The sequence below is a fragment of the Hoplias malabaricus genome, chromosome 10, assembly GCF_029633855.1.
Source record: "Hoplias malabaricus isolate fHopMal1 chromosome 10, fHopMal1.hap1, whole genome shotgun sequence".
Classification (NCBI taxonomy): Eukaryota; Metazoa; Chordata; class Actinopteri; order Characiformes; family Erythrinidae; genus Hoplias; species Hoplias malabaricus.
The window spans coordinates 21,640,848-21,656,601 of NC_089809.1; the positions used below are offsets into that span (position 1 = coordinate 21,640,848).

The window sequence follows — 15,754 nt, forward strand, 5'->3', positions numbered from 1 at the left end:
ATTTAAATGTTTAAAAAACCAAACAAATAAATAAGTGTCAATAGGCGTGTGTATGAGTGTACATGTGTGTGTTACCCTGTGAAGGACTGGCATGTGTTCCTGCCTTGCGCCTGGTTATTCTGGGTGGGCTACAGACCCAGCGGTTGCAGACAATGAATGAATGAATGAATATTTAAATGTTTCTACCAATTTGTACGGCCAATTCATTCATTCATTCATTCATTATCTGTAACCGCTTATCCAGTTCAGGGTCGCGGTGGGTCCAGAGCTCTGGACTTATTGGGTGCAAGGCGGGAATACACCCTGGAGGGGGCGCCGGTCCTTCACAGGGCAACACAGACACACACACACATACATCTACGGACACTTTTGAGTCACCAATCCACCTACCAACTTTTCGGGAGCACCCAGAGGAAACCCATGCGGACACGGGGAGAACACACTAACTTCTCACAGTCACCCAGAGCGGGAATCGAACCCACAACCTCCAGGTCCCTGGAGCTGTGTGACTGTGACACTACCTGCTGCGCGACCGTGCCACCCCTGTACGGCCAATTCTTAAAACCTTATTTCTGCCTACAGTGGGAAAAGCTTAAGCATTCTCTGATTTCACACTGAATTTTTCTTTTGTAGCTTGGCTTTCAAAATTTTATTTGGATAATACTGCATAATGCAATTTCAATCTTACTATAAAAATAAACATTCCTTACATTGTCAGAATCCAAATTTTTTTATGTTAAAGCCACTGTGCATTTATTGCAGTAAATTTTACTTTTAAGCAGTAGATATGCTTTTTTTATGCCCTTTTCTGTATGCAATTTCATGACTGAGTGGGTGTTGTTTGTGGTTTTGTGAAGGTCCTGGTTGGTGCACTCTTCAGCAGAAACTTGTAGCTGAACGTGAGGCTGGTATTGGCTATGAACCAGTGTGTGCGAACAATGGAGAGCTGTTTATTCCTCGGCAGTGTGATGAATCTTACTGCTGGTGTGTTTCTAAAAGTGGCCAGGAGCTCCCATCTACACGTGTTGCCCGAAGCTCAGGAAAAAACCCATCTTGCGACAGTAAGCACAGTGCAGTTGAACATATTGATTTACTCAGAATGAGTATTTTCTAAGTAGTGATTTCCGTAAAGTTATTAGTGCCCTTTCTTACTTGTCTCTGCTTAGCTCCTCAGTGTCCTCTCACCTATGGCGATTCCCTGTTTCATGGAGCCGTTATCTGTGGCAATGAAAGTTTGGCAGGTGAACAGAGGCAGAGCTGTCGGGTTTACTGTCAGCAGGGTTATATTAATGCTCTACCTGTGGAAAGCTTCCTATGTGATCCTGTGTCCAAAACCTGGCTGAGCGATGCTCCTCTGTCTTACTCCTGCCAAAGTAATTACCATACTCAAACTCAGGGAACATAAGGGGGGTTATAATGCAAAATACCTCATGCAGCTGACTTGTAACTCACATACACAAATACGCAATCACTCACTATTTCACCCACTCATTCACACAGTCACTCACGCAAACAAACTTAAACATATTTTAATAAATGCCTCACAGTAGTCAGCCAGTGCTACATATCAACGACACTGTGTTTATAGAAAGTAATTAAAAATAATTGTCATTGGATATATTTTTCACGTATATTCATTTTCAGTTTTCTTTATACATGTAGATATTTTATAGCCTTTTTTCTCAGAAATATTTTCTGAATAATGCATTGAACATAATAGCTGCTGGGTGGCACAGTTGCACAGCAGCTAATGTCGCAGTCACACAGCTCCAGGGACCTAAAGTTTGTGGGTTCGATTCCCTCTCCGGGTGACTGTCTGTGAAGAGTTTGGTGTGTTCTCCCTGTGTCCACGTGGTACACACGTTGGTATGTGGATTGACGACTCAAAAGTGTCCATGGGTGTGAGTGAATATATATATATATATGTGTGTGTGTGTGTGTGTGTGTCGCCCTGTGAAGGACTGGCGCCCACTCTAGGGAGTGTTCCTGCCTTGTGCCCAATGATGCAATAAATTAATGAATAATAGCTGCTGGAATTTAAGTAAATAAAATGTGACCTCTTTTTTTATGGCAATGAATATGTAATATGTAAACATCAGTATTTCTTGATTATATTAAGACATCTAAAAAATTATTGAAGATGTAGTAGCCTGAAAGTTTGTGTTTATTTGTTAGGAGTCCAGCCACTGCAAACAGTACAGGTGGCCTCAGTTCTGCAGCTGTCTATGGCAGAAGGTCAGCAGGCCTGCAGTGGTCAGCGCTCTGCTCTTCAGGACACTCTCCTCTATGACATGAGAGCAGCAGGTCTCTGCAGTTTACTGGTACTGTCCCCTAAAGTTATTAAACATTTGGCTAGTCTGTTATAGTCTGCATAATTTTCTCAGTCATCTTAATGTGTTTTTTGGTTTAATGTTTTTTGTAGCTGCCTTCGGGTCAGTATGGTCCTGTGTCAATGTGTGATGAGTCAGCGGTCGCTCTGGAGTGTGTGAGTGAAAAGGACCTTAAAGTGACCATTCGTCTCAAGGCTCGTCTCTCTGATTTGCCAGTCAGTGTCCTGCCAGATCTTCATGACATTGGTAAAAGCATCATCATCTGTAAAGACAGGAAAAATGTGAATATTACACACAATAGTTGGACTAAACAATTTTACTATACCACATGGGTTCTTAACCTATTTGTCCTATAACAACATATATTAACACCGATCAGTCATAACATTATGACAATTTTCTTGTTTCTACAATCATTGTCCATTCTCTCAGGTCCACTGAATGCACAAGAGCACTTTAATCTATCTGTTGCTCTGCATTCTTGGTCATCTTTTACTCTGCTGTTCAATGGTCAGGCCTTCCACATAACAGGTATGATTTGGGCAGTGGATCCTTTTCAGTGCTGCAGTGACACCGACATGGTGGCAGTGTCTCAGTGTGTGTGGTGCTGATACGAGTGCATCTGATACAGCAATGCTGCTGGAGTTTTTAAACCCCTCAGTTTCACTGCTGGACAAAACTCCAACAGCACTGTAGTGTCTGATCCACTTGTACTAGCACAACACACATTCCCACACCACCACCACATCAGTGCTAAGAATGATTCACAGTCAAAATCACATTGGCTCTCTGGATGTCCTGTGACGGTCCTGACCATCAAAGAACAGGGCGAAAGGAGGCAAACAAAGTATGAACAGCAACAGATGGACTATAGTGTGTAATTATAGAACTAAAAAGTGCTCTGGTGTGGTAAGTAGAGCTGAGAGAGTTCATAAGTTTTGTGTATTCATCATATCTTTTTCTTGGTTTTTGCGTCCAGTGTGTTTAATATGATCAGTTTATTAATTTTAGACTTCTTTCTCTTGTTCACTTAAATTTTTCTTCAGCTGATAGCACCTACATGCACTTAAAAGGCTGTACAGAGGAAAATACATGCCTTAATATATTTTACAGTTACATTGCCCCAAATCATACATGTCTTTTCCTTGTGGGTAATTGTGTTGCAAAATATTTTTAACCCTAGGAAATAAAAGGTTAAGATCCTCTGTTCTTCACTGTTGATGTTTCTAATGCTGTTCCCGTCATGAGGTCAATGTAATGCTTGACCAGAATGGTTGTGTGTGTGTGTGTGTGTGTGTTGTGTTCAGATACTGCATTCAGTAATGAGAAGATTGTGGACGGTGTGATGGAGATGATCAGAAGTAAATTGTATCAGTTCATCTTTTTCGCAGAGAGTGCTGTGGCCATCTCCTCTCCGGCCTCTTTCGGCTGCTCGGCCGGATATCTGATGCTTCCAAACTCCTCTGGGTGTGGTACGCTTCCCCCACTGCCCAGTTCTCTCTAATCATAGCCCTGCGCTGTGTAATGAATGGGACAGGAGTGATTTGGCTTGGTTTTGCCAGTATTCTATTTGCATAAATGCCCTCCGGGAACTTTAGTTTAGTCTACTGACAGAAAAAAAAACAGGGCAAGTAGAATTAGGGGTTTTTGTTTTGTTTTTTTGTTTTTTTTTTGGTAACTTCCCACTCTGCATATATCAGTGAAAGCAGGACATGAAGTGTGTATATTCAGTTTCACTTAAGAGAATTAAAATGATTCAATAAATGTATTTATTTTATATACATACATTAATACATGTTGTAAATACAGGACGGTTCTAATCTTTAGGCACCAGAGATTGAGATTTAAAAAGCTATTTATCTGAGTAGTGTTTATTTGCTAAAAACAAACAAATAAATAACGATTTCTCCTTGTGGCAGTCCGTATTATTTGAGCTTATCATACTATACCTAGTTTTACTGGTTAATAAATAATGATTTTAAATAATGTGTGCTGTTGATTTAACAAATTCATGCAACCAAGGAGAATATGAACAAAACATTGTTCTTCAAATCTTCAAAAAAATAAATAAATCTTATATTTCTTAATTGTTTTATATTATTAATTTTTTACATTTATTGTGATTATATATAACTTTATATAAGCACCACACTTACAGAGAATATATATATTTAGGCAGAAGTCTGCCTAAGACCTCTGTGCAGTATTGTATATACTTATATATAATAAGTACTTATTATATATATATATATATATATATATATATATATATATATATATATATATATATATATATATATATGCATATAACACACACACAATGTTTCTCTCTATCTTTCTGTCTCTCACAGTGGTCTGTCCAGTAGGATCGTTTTATGCTGGTGGTAAGTGTGTTGTTTGTCCTCGTGGTTGGTATCAGGCTGAGACTGGGAGAGAGTTCTGTTCTCCATGTCCTTCAGGAATGTCCACCTTAGTGCCAGGAGCCTCCAGCCATTCACATTGTGAGTGATTAATAAATCGTGCTAATAAAATAGTAGAGGGTGATACCTGCAATATTGCAAAATGCATTTGCTCCCCAGAGAGCACATTCTTTTTTTCTGTAATGTGTATCACAATGGATAGATGTCCAAATAAATATAAACTAGTTATGTAAAAAACACTGAAGAGGCCATTTAAAACATTAAAAAAAAACCCCACCAAGTCCTATTTTAGGTTGTGTGAATTTTAAATGATGAATAGACATGTAAAAATGGTCCTAATTAATCAAAAGCACCTTTCTTTCCATACACATTTAAGACCATACTTCACAATCTATATGAAATTATAGTGAAATGATAATTTTGTAGGCCTATCTTATTCATTTGGACCTTTGTGAAATGGATTGGGACTAGAGTTCATGCAAAATGTTTCCAGTTAATATGAAGTTTTTTGATCTCTGAAATGTTTTCTCTGAAATTACATTTTGATATATAGAAATGTTGATTAACTATTCACATGGTACACATATGACCTGGATATTATCTTTGTGTTGTGAAGGTGTTTCAGAGTGTCAACAAAGTAAGTTGAGCTGTACAGAGAGAGGAGACTTTCTGTCAGCTCAGAAGCACTTGCTCTCCGGCAAGTATCTCTGCATCAGTTCACAAGGAGAGGAAGTGTCTTGGACATCAGCAGATGAGCCAATCAGTGTGGAGCAATGCAAAGGTATGAAGTTCAATGTGGATTTAAAGACTGATCATTTTGCTCAGTGTGATTTCTAGCTAAGCAGTATATTCACTTCTTTTAAAGTAGTACATTCATATTAATGACATCTCCTCTGATGTGTGTGTGTGTGTGTGTGTGTGTGTGTGTGTGTGTGTGTGTGTGTGTGTGTGTGTGCGCTCATGTACGAGCAGTACTAGAGACATTTGAAGTTGTTCCAGTTTCATTCTTGCTGTTGGGTTCTGTGGAAGCTGAGGTATTGCGCTCTGAATCCTCGCCACAGCCACTAGATACTGAGCTCAGAAAGTGTGTCTTTGGTGAGTGTGTTTCTTTTCAAAAGAAAATTCAGAGACTAATCTTTAAAATATATTATTTTTCTATCTCTTATGGTCCACTAATTACTGTTTGAGCAGTGATTATTTTTTCATGAATGACAGAAATAAGTAAACATATATTGTAGCTATAACCATTAAAATTGGTTCCAGACTGCTCAGTCATTGGCTGCACTCACTAAGCTCAACCATGACTACATTAATTATTGTGAAAGCTATATTTGTGCCAACTCCTGAATGTTGCAAATGTCTAAGCATTGGACCTATCAGAAGATTGCAAAAGAGCATAATTCGCCTTTCTGGGGCTGTAGGATTTCTTTCAATATTTCAGCAAAAAATATAAAAATGACATTTTCTCATGTTTATTTATCTATTTCTCTTTTCTAGAATGTTCAAAAGATGACTCGTGCCAACATCTTGCTGTTTACAATGAAGGAGAGCAAACTCTCTGTGAATTTTACAGTACGAGTGCAGCTAACACAGAATGCAGAACCTCTCAGCAAGTAAGAAGGGGGCACTACACTGTACTAGTGTACTAATTGTGATGCACTTTTCTGCATAATATTGAGAGACACATTGTCGAAACATTTGCAGCCCACTTGATCTATTATTTAAACTGTAAGCACTGGAAAAAATAGGGGAAGAAAACAATCGAGAAGATGAATCTGAATCTGAAAAAGCATTGCATATATTTCATCTTCAAACAGCCCATGGCTACAAATGTTCTGTGTAATACTGCAGCAAATTGTCATGTTTTTTTAAACACAAACATATAATAAGCTCTTATGTTACCATTGGACTTATTTTGAACTTGTGCATTGTTTAAACACAAGAAAAAATGTTTGATGAATAGAGGCTAGAATCGTCCAAGTATGAGAGTGATTTTGGAAGCATTTAGAGTTAATGAAACATTTGGACACTGACTTTGGGTTGAATATTTATACTGATTTCTCTAAGCAACTGCTGGACATTCAGAATATTACGATGCACATTTAACTCATGAGGGCCCGGGTGACTCACCGACTGTGAGGCTTGGAGTGCACTAAAGATCTGATAGAGAATAAACTGTTTATTGACTTGAACATTAATTAACTGGGAATTTTGTTATTGTAGAACATAGGATTTCTGGGAAATGAAGGAGCTGAAACTTTTCAGAATCTGAGCTGCGTGCTTAAAGTGAAAGTTGGAGACAAACCTAATCTCACAGTGCTCAGAAAGAAAGGTACAGTATGAGACCTGGCCGTTTGTGTAAGATATTTATTTATATTTAACTTATTTAGTGAAGAAGTCATTAATGTAAGCAACACATAATAGAGGAGACAGGACCAAAGTATGTGTAAGTATCAAGAAAATATATAGCATGAAATTAAAGCAGCCCTTTTTATACCTGTGAAATTATTTAGCTAACATTTAATTATGATTGTTTTAATTAATTATATATGTTTTAATTTGTATTCAAATCGTAAGAACAGATTAGACTTGACCCCACAGACTAGAGATTGGTATCATCAACAAGTTCTCTTCTCAGCAGATTACTGTTGTCTGGAATCTAACTTTTAAAAAAAAAAACATTAAGCTGTTTTTTTGGCCCAGTCTAAGAAGCATTACACACTGACCAAAAAATTGTTGGGTAAGACAAATGTCTTTCTCTCTTCTTTCATGTATTTTTCTCATTAAAAGGTCATAAGTTCAGCATGGCAGGCCAGAAGAGTTTTGAGCAGCTGAGTTTTCACAAGGCAAGTTCTGGAGTCTACAGGACCCTGGTGTTTGAGGCACAAGAGGCATCTCTGACTGATGTGCACCGCTACTGTGTGGATGCCTGCAGCCAGAAGAGCTGCTGTGATGGCTTCATTCTCAACCAGAACATCCTCAATGGAGGTCAGGTTTTACCTTAAGCTACAGCAATTGTGACATGCATTATTTGAGTCCATACTTTTCTTTTGAACATCCTGTGACACAACAGTACTGATAAAAAAAATTTTAACAAATATAACAGATCTAAAAATTTACACTTGAATGCTTGGAAAAAGACAAGTAGTGAAGTTCAAACTGATACTATATCCAGGAGTATTCTAATAGCGTATTTAGTTATATTCAAGTTGCAATACCTTCAGCTGCACACTTGTTGTAGATTGGAAATTTTGGAAATGTGTTCAGACAATTTGTTTAATCTTCATAGAAAAGCATTACTAATAAAATGTTACATGAGTCTAAAGTCACCAAAGCCAACTTCCAAGTGTTGGCTAGTGGAATAAATTACCCTAGCACATGGCTGTGTAACAGTGGACATGTGTTTTCTTGAGTAATGGAGCATTATCCCATGCCTCTGAACCGAGTGTAAGTGCTGTATTTTATCTTTTCAACATTATTACATGACCTCACTACTGGTCTTGTTATTTGTCATAATCAAATCTTCACAAAAATGCTCCATCATGAAGTGCAAAGCTTTCGCAGGAGAGTAGTGGATGGTAATATAGCAAAGGGTGCACTCTTCTTATTTATATAATAAATATTTAAGAGGGCGACTTTATACACATGAACAAGTCCTTTTCATTAGACAAGTGCTCACCATAAATGCAGCTTCTGGCTATCTGTAGGAAAAAACTTCTCTGGTGTCTCCTGGAGAGAATAAAAAACAGTATGTAAAGCTGTATAAGTGTAAAAGGAGGCCCCTTTGTAGAAGCCAACTGGAACAAATCTTTTTATGTCAAATATGAGATAACTTTGATTTAATGTTCTTTTTAATTTAATAATTAATTTATTAATGTGTTTATTTTAGATACAGCATAATTCCACATGTCCTACTTCATAGGTTTGCTGTCTTTCATTGTATGGAAAAAGAAGAAAAAATGTAACTTTTCTGTATCAAACTTTTGACTGATATTGTAGATGGACTAAATCAGTGGCTCTGTGTGCTGAATGGCAGGTTCTATCATGTGTGGTCTGCTGAGTTTCCCTACTGTGATGCAGTGCAGTGAAGAAGACTGGGATGTGAGTGCTGTGGCCTCCTCTAACCGGATATGTGGAGCTGGACTCAAATACAACAAACAGCAAAAACGCTTCACTTTTGAGTTTGGTGGACAGAGCTTCACTATCAGTAAGACACCAGACATACACTGCACACAGAATATTAATATGAACAACTGGAAATATTTGTGGTGGTTGTTAATGTTCTGTGTTTTTCAAGCCTGGACTTGTTTATTTAAAGCCCCTTATGTAAGTGACACACTCATTCACTCACTATAATACTCAAATACTCCACTAAGTGGGCTTTTTGGTGTTTACACTATATATCCTTGTTTAATCATAAACTCTTTGATGAAACTGGATACAAGTCAGTGTCACATGCCCAGTTTAATTAAATCCATTCATCACTCTCATTCTTCTAGCTGATGCAGCTTTGCCAACATCAAGCAAAAATAAAACTGATTACCAAGCAACTATTATTGGCTTCCAACGTGTCTATATCTGGAAAGGTAATGTCACAAAATATGAGAATTTCTATATGTGCCAAACAGTGCTGTAATAACTGGAAACACTGGAGAGACTAAATAATTGACAACTGGAAGAAAAACATCTTGTATTCATGGGTGTTTTATTAGTAACAGCCACATTCTTTTCTGTAGAGTCGGATATGAACACTCGGCAGAAGTCTGATGTAGCCTGTGGAGGATCAGCTCTTCTGGAAGCTCCCACACTGGCCCTCTCTGGTATTTTCCCCTTCGTCTCATGTTTGAAGTGCATCAGTGTCAATATTTGCCACTGAACCAACCCTGAGACTGTGGGGAGATATTGTTATTCTATTAGATCACACTTTATTTGAATAGCTCTAATTATTATTATTATTATTACTATTATTATTATTATTACCAAGAAAAAAATCTCCCAATACTTTGAAAGTGGCTTTTATGTAACTCCACATGTGTGCCTTCATTCATTGAATGGGTGGAATCAATATTAAATCAACCCATTCCTCACCTCTCGTCTATAGTTTGGGCTTCCCAGCATAGTCCCAACATGCAAGTTGATGGTAGTATTAATTAGTAAGTTAGTAATGTTAGAAACCCTGGCTGTCTGAGCCCACCTGCTTGAGATTGTCTTTAGAACAGTGCAGTTTCAAAGCTGAAATGCTCATCCATTACGGTGACTGCTTATTTCTTGCATTTTCACTGCATGGGGTTTTTGAGGAAGAATTATGGTAATGTTATGTATCAGTGTGATTGACTTATTTTGAATATTTAAAGAGCACTAAATCCCCTAGAGTGGACTGCCCAAATGAAATGTTGTTTTGTATTATACAGTACATTCCCTGGTATGTAAACTGGCAGAGACTAATAAAACTTTACTGGCACTGGCCACTAAACTCATGCCAAGATATTTAATCTTATGCCCAAAATTAATAACATTTATGTCTGAGCATTTATATCTGATTGAAAAAGAATCAATTTCATTTGGGTTTTTTACAGTTCAGACTGCTGAAAATCTTAATACCAAAGTGTTAGAGGTCAAATCTGCATTTGGGTTAGTTCAAAGTTTTAATGATGACATTTTTAACATATTTGGTATTGACATTGCAGATTCCATCAGGGAAACCTTTGATGTCCTAGTGGGCAGTGACGTAAAAACAGACCCAGACAAGAAGATACCCAGTCAGCTGTACTGGGTCTTCAAACACCAGTTCACCGCAGAAAAGGCACAGCTCTGGTGTCTAAAGCGTAAGAGTTAATTTTAACTCTAAATGAATAAAGTATGCTCTTGTGCAGAATATAATTGTGAGTGTGTGTGTGAGCATGTACATATATGTGGGCGGACATGTATTCTATGTGTATCCACTGCAGGCTGTATGGAGGAGGAGTTATGTCATGTGGTTGACATTCGAGATGAAAGCTCTGTGTATTTTGCCTGTGTGCTGTATCCTGACACACGAGTGTGTGGAGCCTATGATAAGCCTCTGAGACAGGCCTGCAGTCTGGTGCTGCCCCAGGACACACACACTGCTCACCAGAAAAAGGGTGAGTTCAGCATACATTTTTACTTCCTGTTGCTGAAATGTGCTAAAGCTACAACATGTATACAGCTATATATATATATATATATATATATATATATATATATAAACAACATATACAGCATATATACAGCACTGTGCAAAAATCAGAAACCTCCTTGATTCTACTTAATTTCTAGTCCGAACATCCACTAAGCCCTAGCCATTATTCAGCATCAAGAAAATGCATTAAACATATATTTATTACACAGTTTATTACAAAGCAGCTGAAGTTCATTCTTAGATGTTGGTTATGACTTGTTTTCTCAAGTAAACCAAATAATCCTAAATACTGTTTTAGACACATTGGCCCCAATAAAATTCAGAACCACCTCAATGACAGATAGCAGTGTATGGCCCAGGTGGTAGTGAATAAAAAATGTTTTCAAATAATTAAAGGTGTCTCATAAGGTTACATTTTAGGCACTGATTTATTCTCAAATTATATTAATGATACTGCATCCATAGTAGATTGCTACATACATACATGAGAACTGAAGATATTATTTTATACTCTTCTGCAAAGGCAGCCCTTGAGAAATTGCAGTGTACATTTTATGTGCTTCAAACTACTAAATTGATTTAATTTGTATAAAAAAAAAGAGAGACCCATGTAATAGCTAACACTGTGTATTAATTATATGGCAGTATTGGACTTCTTTATCAGTGGGAAGCTTCTTTATAAATCTCTTATTGGCCAAATGGAATCATGTATTTCATCCAATCATACCATACCATCAAACCATCTCAAGGGATTAATTACAATCCAAGTTTTTCCTGAGATAGGTGAATTTGCTGGAATAAAATACAGAAGATAAACAGAAGCTTGATTCCTTTATTCTTCCTAGGGTTTTCATTGTTTTACTTCATTTTTTTTTCTTCTGTTTTTATATAAATATTTCAGCTAATTTTGTGTTATTAGATGTAATGTTGTCTTAAATTACTTAATTGTGTTGTTTCTGTTTTATAAATTTTGTTTTCAGACTATTTTGATGATTTAATATTACTATCTAGTTATGTTTATTTTGTTGCTTCTTTTTCCCCTCTGACTCTTGACTGCATTAAAAATGAGGTAGCCCCACCCACGTAAATCCTAGCTTAAATATAGAATATGGTAGTGCTAATGATATCTCTGTTATAATACCGAAACTCTACCATCTAAACCAGACGAATACAATGAATGCTCTCCTCTAATTCTGGAACTTTAGATTAGAATTATTTTGTGTTATAACAGCTGTCTGCTCCTTTACCTCTCGAACTCTGTTTCTGGCAATATTTATACCTTCCATTAAAAACTCAATTACCATGAACTCTCAATACAAAACCCCTTCCAGTAATAACATTTTTTACATTGAATTCTAAATCACCATTAATATGATGGCATTTTATGCCATTCAGTGTTATATTCAGGATCTCTGCTGCTTGGTCTTTGTGAAGAGCTGTATAGTCATAGATGCTTGCAGATGATCAGTCAGTTTCCTGTATTTTGATTAGCTTGTTTTGGGGCATGTTGATCTTAGCAACAATCCCAGAGTTTAGATGATTCTAAAGTTTATACAGCTGTCTGTGTATTGCTTTATGTTTAAACAGTCAGAATGGGGTTAGGATGTGGTTTGATGAGATGATGTAAGCTTTACTTATTTATTCATGGCCTGTATGAGCAAGCTCGGATTAATGTGAAGGCCTGATCAGTGATTCTGCTGTTATGTGAGTGAGTGTTTGTTTTGGCAAACATAACAAATCATGTGCATGTTCAATATCAACAGCTTTAATAAGGATAGTCCCTGTTTTAATTTCTTAAAATAATGAAAAAGACAACAAAAATGTTAAGTACACTGTAGATAATATAAACACACACAAAAAAACTGTACTGAATTGAAATTATGGACTATATCAAAAATATACACTCTAAATATTTGACTCATACATACTCATACTTTTTATTTAAACATACTATTTAATTTCATATTTTGAATATGTTTAAATGCAGAAACATAGTCTTTTTGAAAGGCATTTAATGTGGTTACCAGCAGTAACCACATAAATCCTCCTCAACAGTCCTCCTGTCTTTGAGCATTTTACTCTGTTCTTTAAATGAAAAATGTTAAGATGCATTTATTAAAATATATGAAAAAATAATTAAAGTAAAATTGGTAATATTTTATTTTTTGTTAAACCTGAAAAAGTACAGTACGTTATAGTTTACATCCCTCAAAAAATTAATAATTAATATAAATTTATTAGATACAATAATGTAATTAATATATAGTTATAAATGGGTATTTCCTGCCCTTTCATGTAATAAACACCATATATATCCCTTAATATAAATCATTAGTGTTTCTCTGTCTACGTCAGATGACCACATCTAATGTAACTTCCAGTGTCACTGCTCTTGCTCAGTTTAACTTCTCTCTTTTTGTTGATGTGTTTGATATAAAGAGAGGTGAATGCATACAATTTTAACTGTAATTCTGTTCAGTCAGGTATGACTCATAAATGTGTAATGTATTTGCTTTAGAGTTAAGCCATTTAATTCCAACATCTGCTGCTCTCTTCAGTCTCAAGTAGAACTTCTAGCCATTTTCCACTTAGAATTTTGGAATTGTCACGTTTCATAAATGCCTGGGCATCTGTTGTCATTTAAAAGGCCTGTCAAGAAGGTCATACCATTGTAAGCAGTTTAACAATTTATTATATAAATAAAATTATTCAGATGTCAGCAATTAGTTATTTGAACATAGATTTTAAGCATGCTACTGTTGCACTATAACAGATTTTGATGTTTGAGCAATAGTTTTTGTTTGTATTTATTTTATTTGACATTAATCCTTGAATTATATTTAAAATATATTTAAATTTTTGTCTGTTGTAGATTTTTAAAGAAAGCAAAATATCACATTAGAATCATTTTCCACATAAAGAACAATTTTATGTTTGTGAAGAAACGCTTTTAGTAAAATAACAGAGTTAATTTAATTGATTTGGTCGTATCAGCATGGATATTCCTGATCCCTCCAGTAGCTGTTCCCTTCTGTTTCTGTGATATTTTAAGTTTGTCTGCTTGGGAAGTAGTCAGTATTATGTAATGGTGTACAGGCAACTGGACAGCTCTTGGACAGCAGAGAATATTTCTGCCCATCTGCTGTAGTTCTGCACACCTGGTGTTTTGAAGACCTGTGCTGATGGACTGGTGTGCACCTGATTTATAGTGTCTGCACTAAACTGTTAAGCTCCCTCAGGTTACTGTCTGGTTCTCCATCTGACTTCAGCCCTGTGCCAATCTACAAATCTAGTAACAGTGAAGGTAATTAGGAGCAGATTCCCTTTTGAACTTAGACAGGCATTAAGATCAACCTTCTTTTAGTAGATTCTTAGAATAATTTTGTGTTGGTTAGGCATAATTCCTTGGAGCTGTATGTAAATCTGAGCACGAAGAATATCCCACCTTTATATCAAGATTATACAAAATAATAATAATAAAAAATAAAAAAATAATACTCAGCCATTTTTCTGTCTTTTCCAGTGCAGGCATTATATGTTTTACTGGCCTGTTAAATAATCCACAACAGAAAGCAGCTAGCATAAACTCTTCACATGTGGTCTGTCTGCTGTTTACTTTGATAGGTGGAAAATGATGCTTCCTGTGAGCAGAGTCACCACAGGGGCCTTTTGGCGAATTGCTGAGCCAGTGTTATGCCTTTTTCCTCACAGAAAATCAAAGACTCTTTTCACAATTTTGTGAACACTTTTGCTCCCTCATAGGTTTACTGAGAGATTTATCCCTGTTGGAAAGCACATTCTGTTGTCAGGTCAGGAGCCAAATGTTGGAAGGCTTTGTTACCAAAGTGCTGGGATAGGGACTTCATTCAAGGACTGTTTATAGAGGTTGTATTTGGGTCTTATTTCCATCTTTGCAGTTAAAACAGTTCTTAAGTTGTGATTTGGCAACAATCTCTGCTGAGCTTTTCTGTTACAATCCTCTGTTTTTTGTTTCTGTATTTGTAAGTCTTAACTTACAGTCATTAAAGGCTTTCCTCCTGATGCAGATAAAACATAGCATATCTCTAAATTGTTCTCTTTATAGAGAATGTGCTTCAGAATAGTTTCCAGTCTAGGCTTGGCAATGCTAATATAGCCATGAGCTCTGTTACATTATGCCATTTCAATGGTCTAATGTACAAGACCTCATGGAAAGCTCTGTGGTTTAGTATCACTGTATGCAGCCATATTTAAAAACATGTATTCATACCCAGCTCACCAGCTGCCATTTTCCACCCTTACTTTTTTTTTCTGTAGGAAATTGATAGTTTAAATCAATGCCTGCAGTAACCAAGTATTCTAAACTCTTCATTTTTATTAATATGGTATGACAGAAAAGCCTCAATGATTATTATCTAGAAATATTTGTTGGAACAGATTTTAAAGTCCTTGGCATGTAGTATATATCATGTAATGAATTATTATTGGCGGTAGGAAAAGAAGCTCTATTATTTGCACTTTCTCTCTGCAGTTGATCTAAGTGGCAGTGTGAAGAGCTTCTATAGCCGTGTACCATTTAAGAAGATGGTGTCCTATTCTGTCCGAAGCAGAGTCAGTGTGTCCAGCAAACCCATTACTGAAGGGTGAGTGAGTATCCAGTATCACCTGAGGGTTGGAAACTTGCACTGTGGGTTATTGTGCTTTTGAAAATTACAGTGATAACCTTTCTTTTTTCTGACGTGCTTAACAGTGCAGTATGTCATGGGCTTGCACTTGAAAACATTTCTTAATCATTTAATCTGTCAGAATCTCAACCAGCAGTCTTAAAGGCCTTCTGTACCCTGACCACATATCCTCTCTTGTGG

At 36.5% G+C, this 15,754-nt stretch overlaps 1 protein-coding gene across 1 annotated transcript in view; it reads left to right on the forward strand.

The window, feature by feature from the left end:
• Window positions 1-15,754, forward strand: part of tg (thyroglobulin) — a 52,544-nt gene that overhangs the window by 14,203 nt on the left and 22,587 nt on the right. The window contains exons 17-33 of the mRNA XM_066682281.1: window positions 858-1,061; window positions 1,167-1,373; window positions 2,176-2,321; window positions 2,423-2,576; window positions 3,638-3,802; window positions 4,682-4,831; window positions 5,367-5,531; window positions 5,723-5,845; window positions 6,248-6,363; window positions 6,974-7,082; window positions 7,541-7,738; window positions 8,787-8,957; window positions 9,250-9,336; window positions 9,487-9,570; window positions 10,438-10,575; window positions 10,699-10,872; window positions 15,421-15,532. Of these exons, the coding sequence (XP_066538378.1) occupies window positions 858-1,061; window positions 1,167-1,373; window positions 2,176-2,321; window positions 2,423-2,576; window positions 3,638-3,802; window positions 4,682-4,831; window positions 5,367-5,531; window positions 5,723-5,845; window positions 6,248-6,363; window positions 6,974-7,082; window positions 7,541-7,738; window positions 8,787-8,957; window positions 9,250-9,336; window positions 9,487-9,570; window positions 10,438-10,575; window positions 10,699-10,872; window positions 15,421-15,532 (2,503 nt within the window). The remainder of the gene's footprint in view (window positions 1-857; window positions 1,062-1,166; window positions 1,374-2,175; window positions 2,322-2,422; window positions 2,577-3,637; window positions 3,803-4,681; window positions 4,832-5,366; window positions 5,532-5,722; window positions 5,846-6,247; window positions 6,364-6,973; window positions 7,083-7,540; window positions 7,739-8,786; window positions 8,958-9,249; window positions 9,337-9,486; window positions 9,571-10,437; window positions 10,576-10,698; window positions 10,873-15,420; window positions 15,533-15,754) is intronic.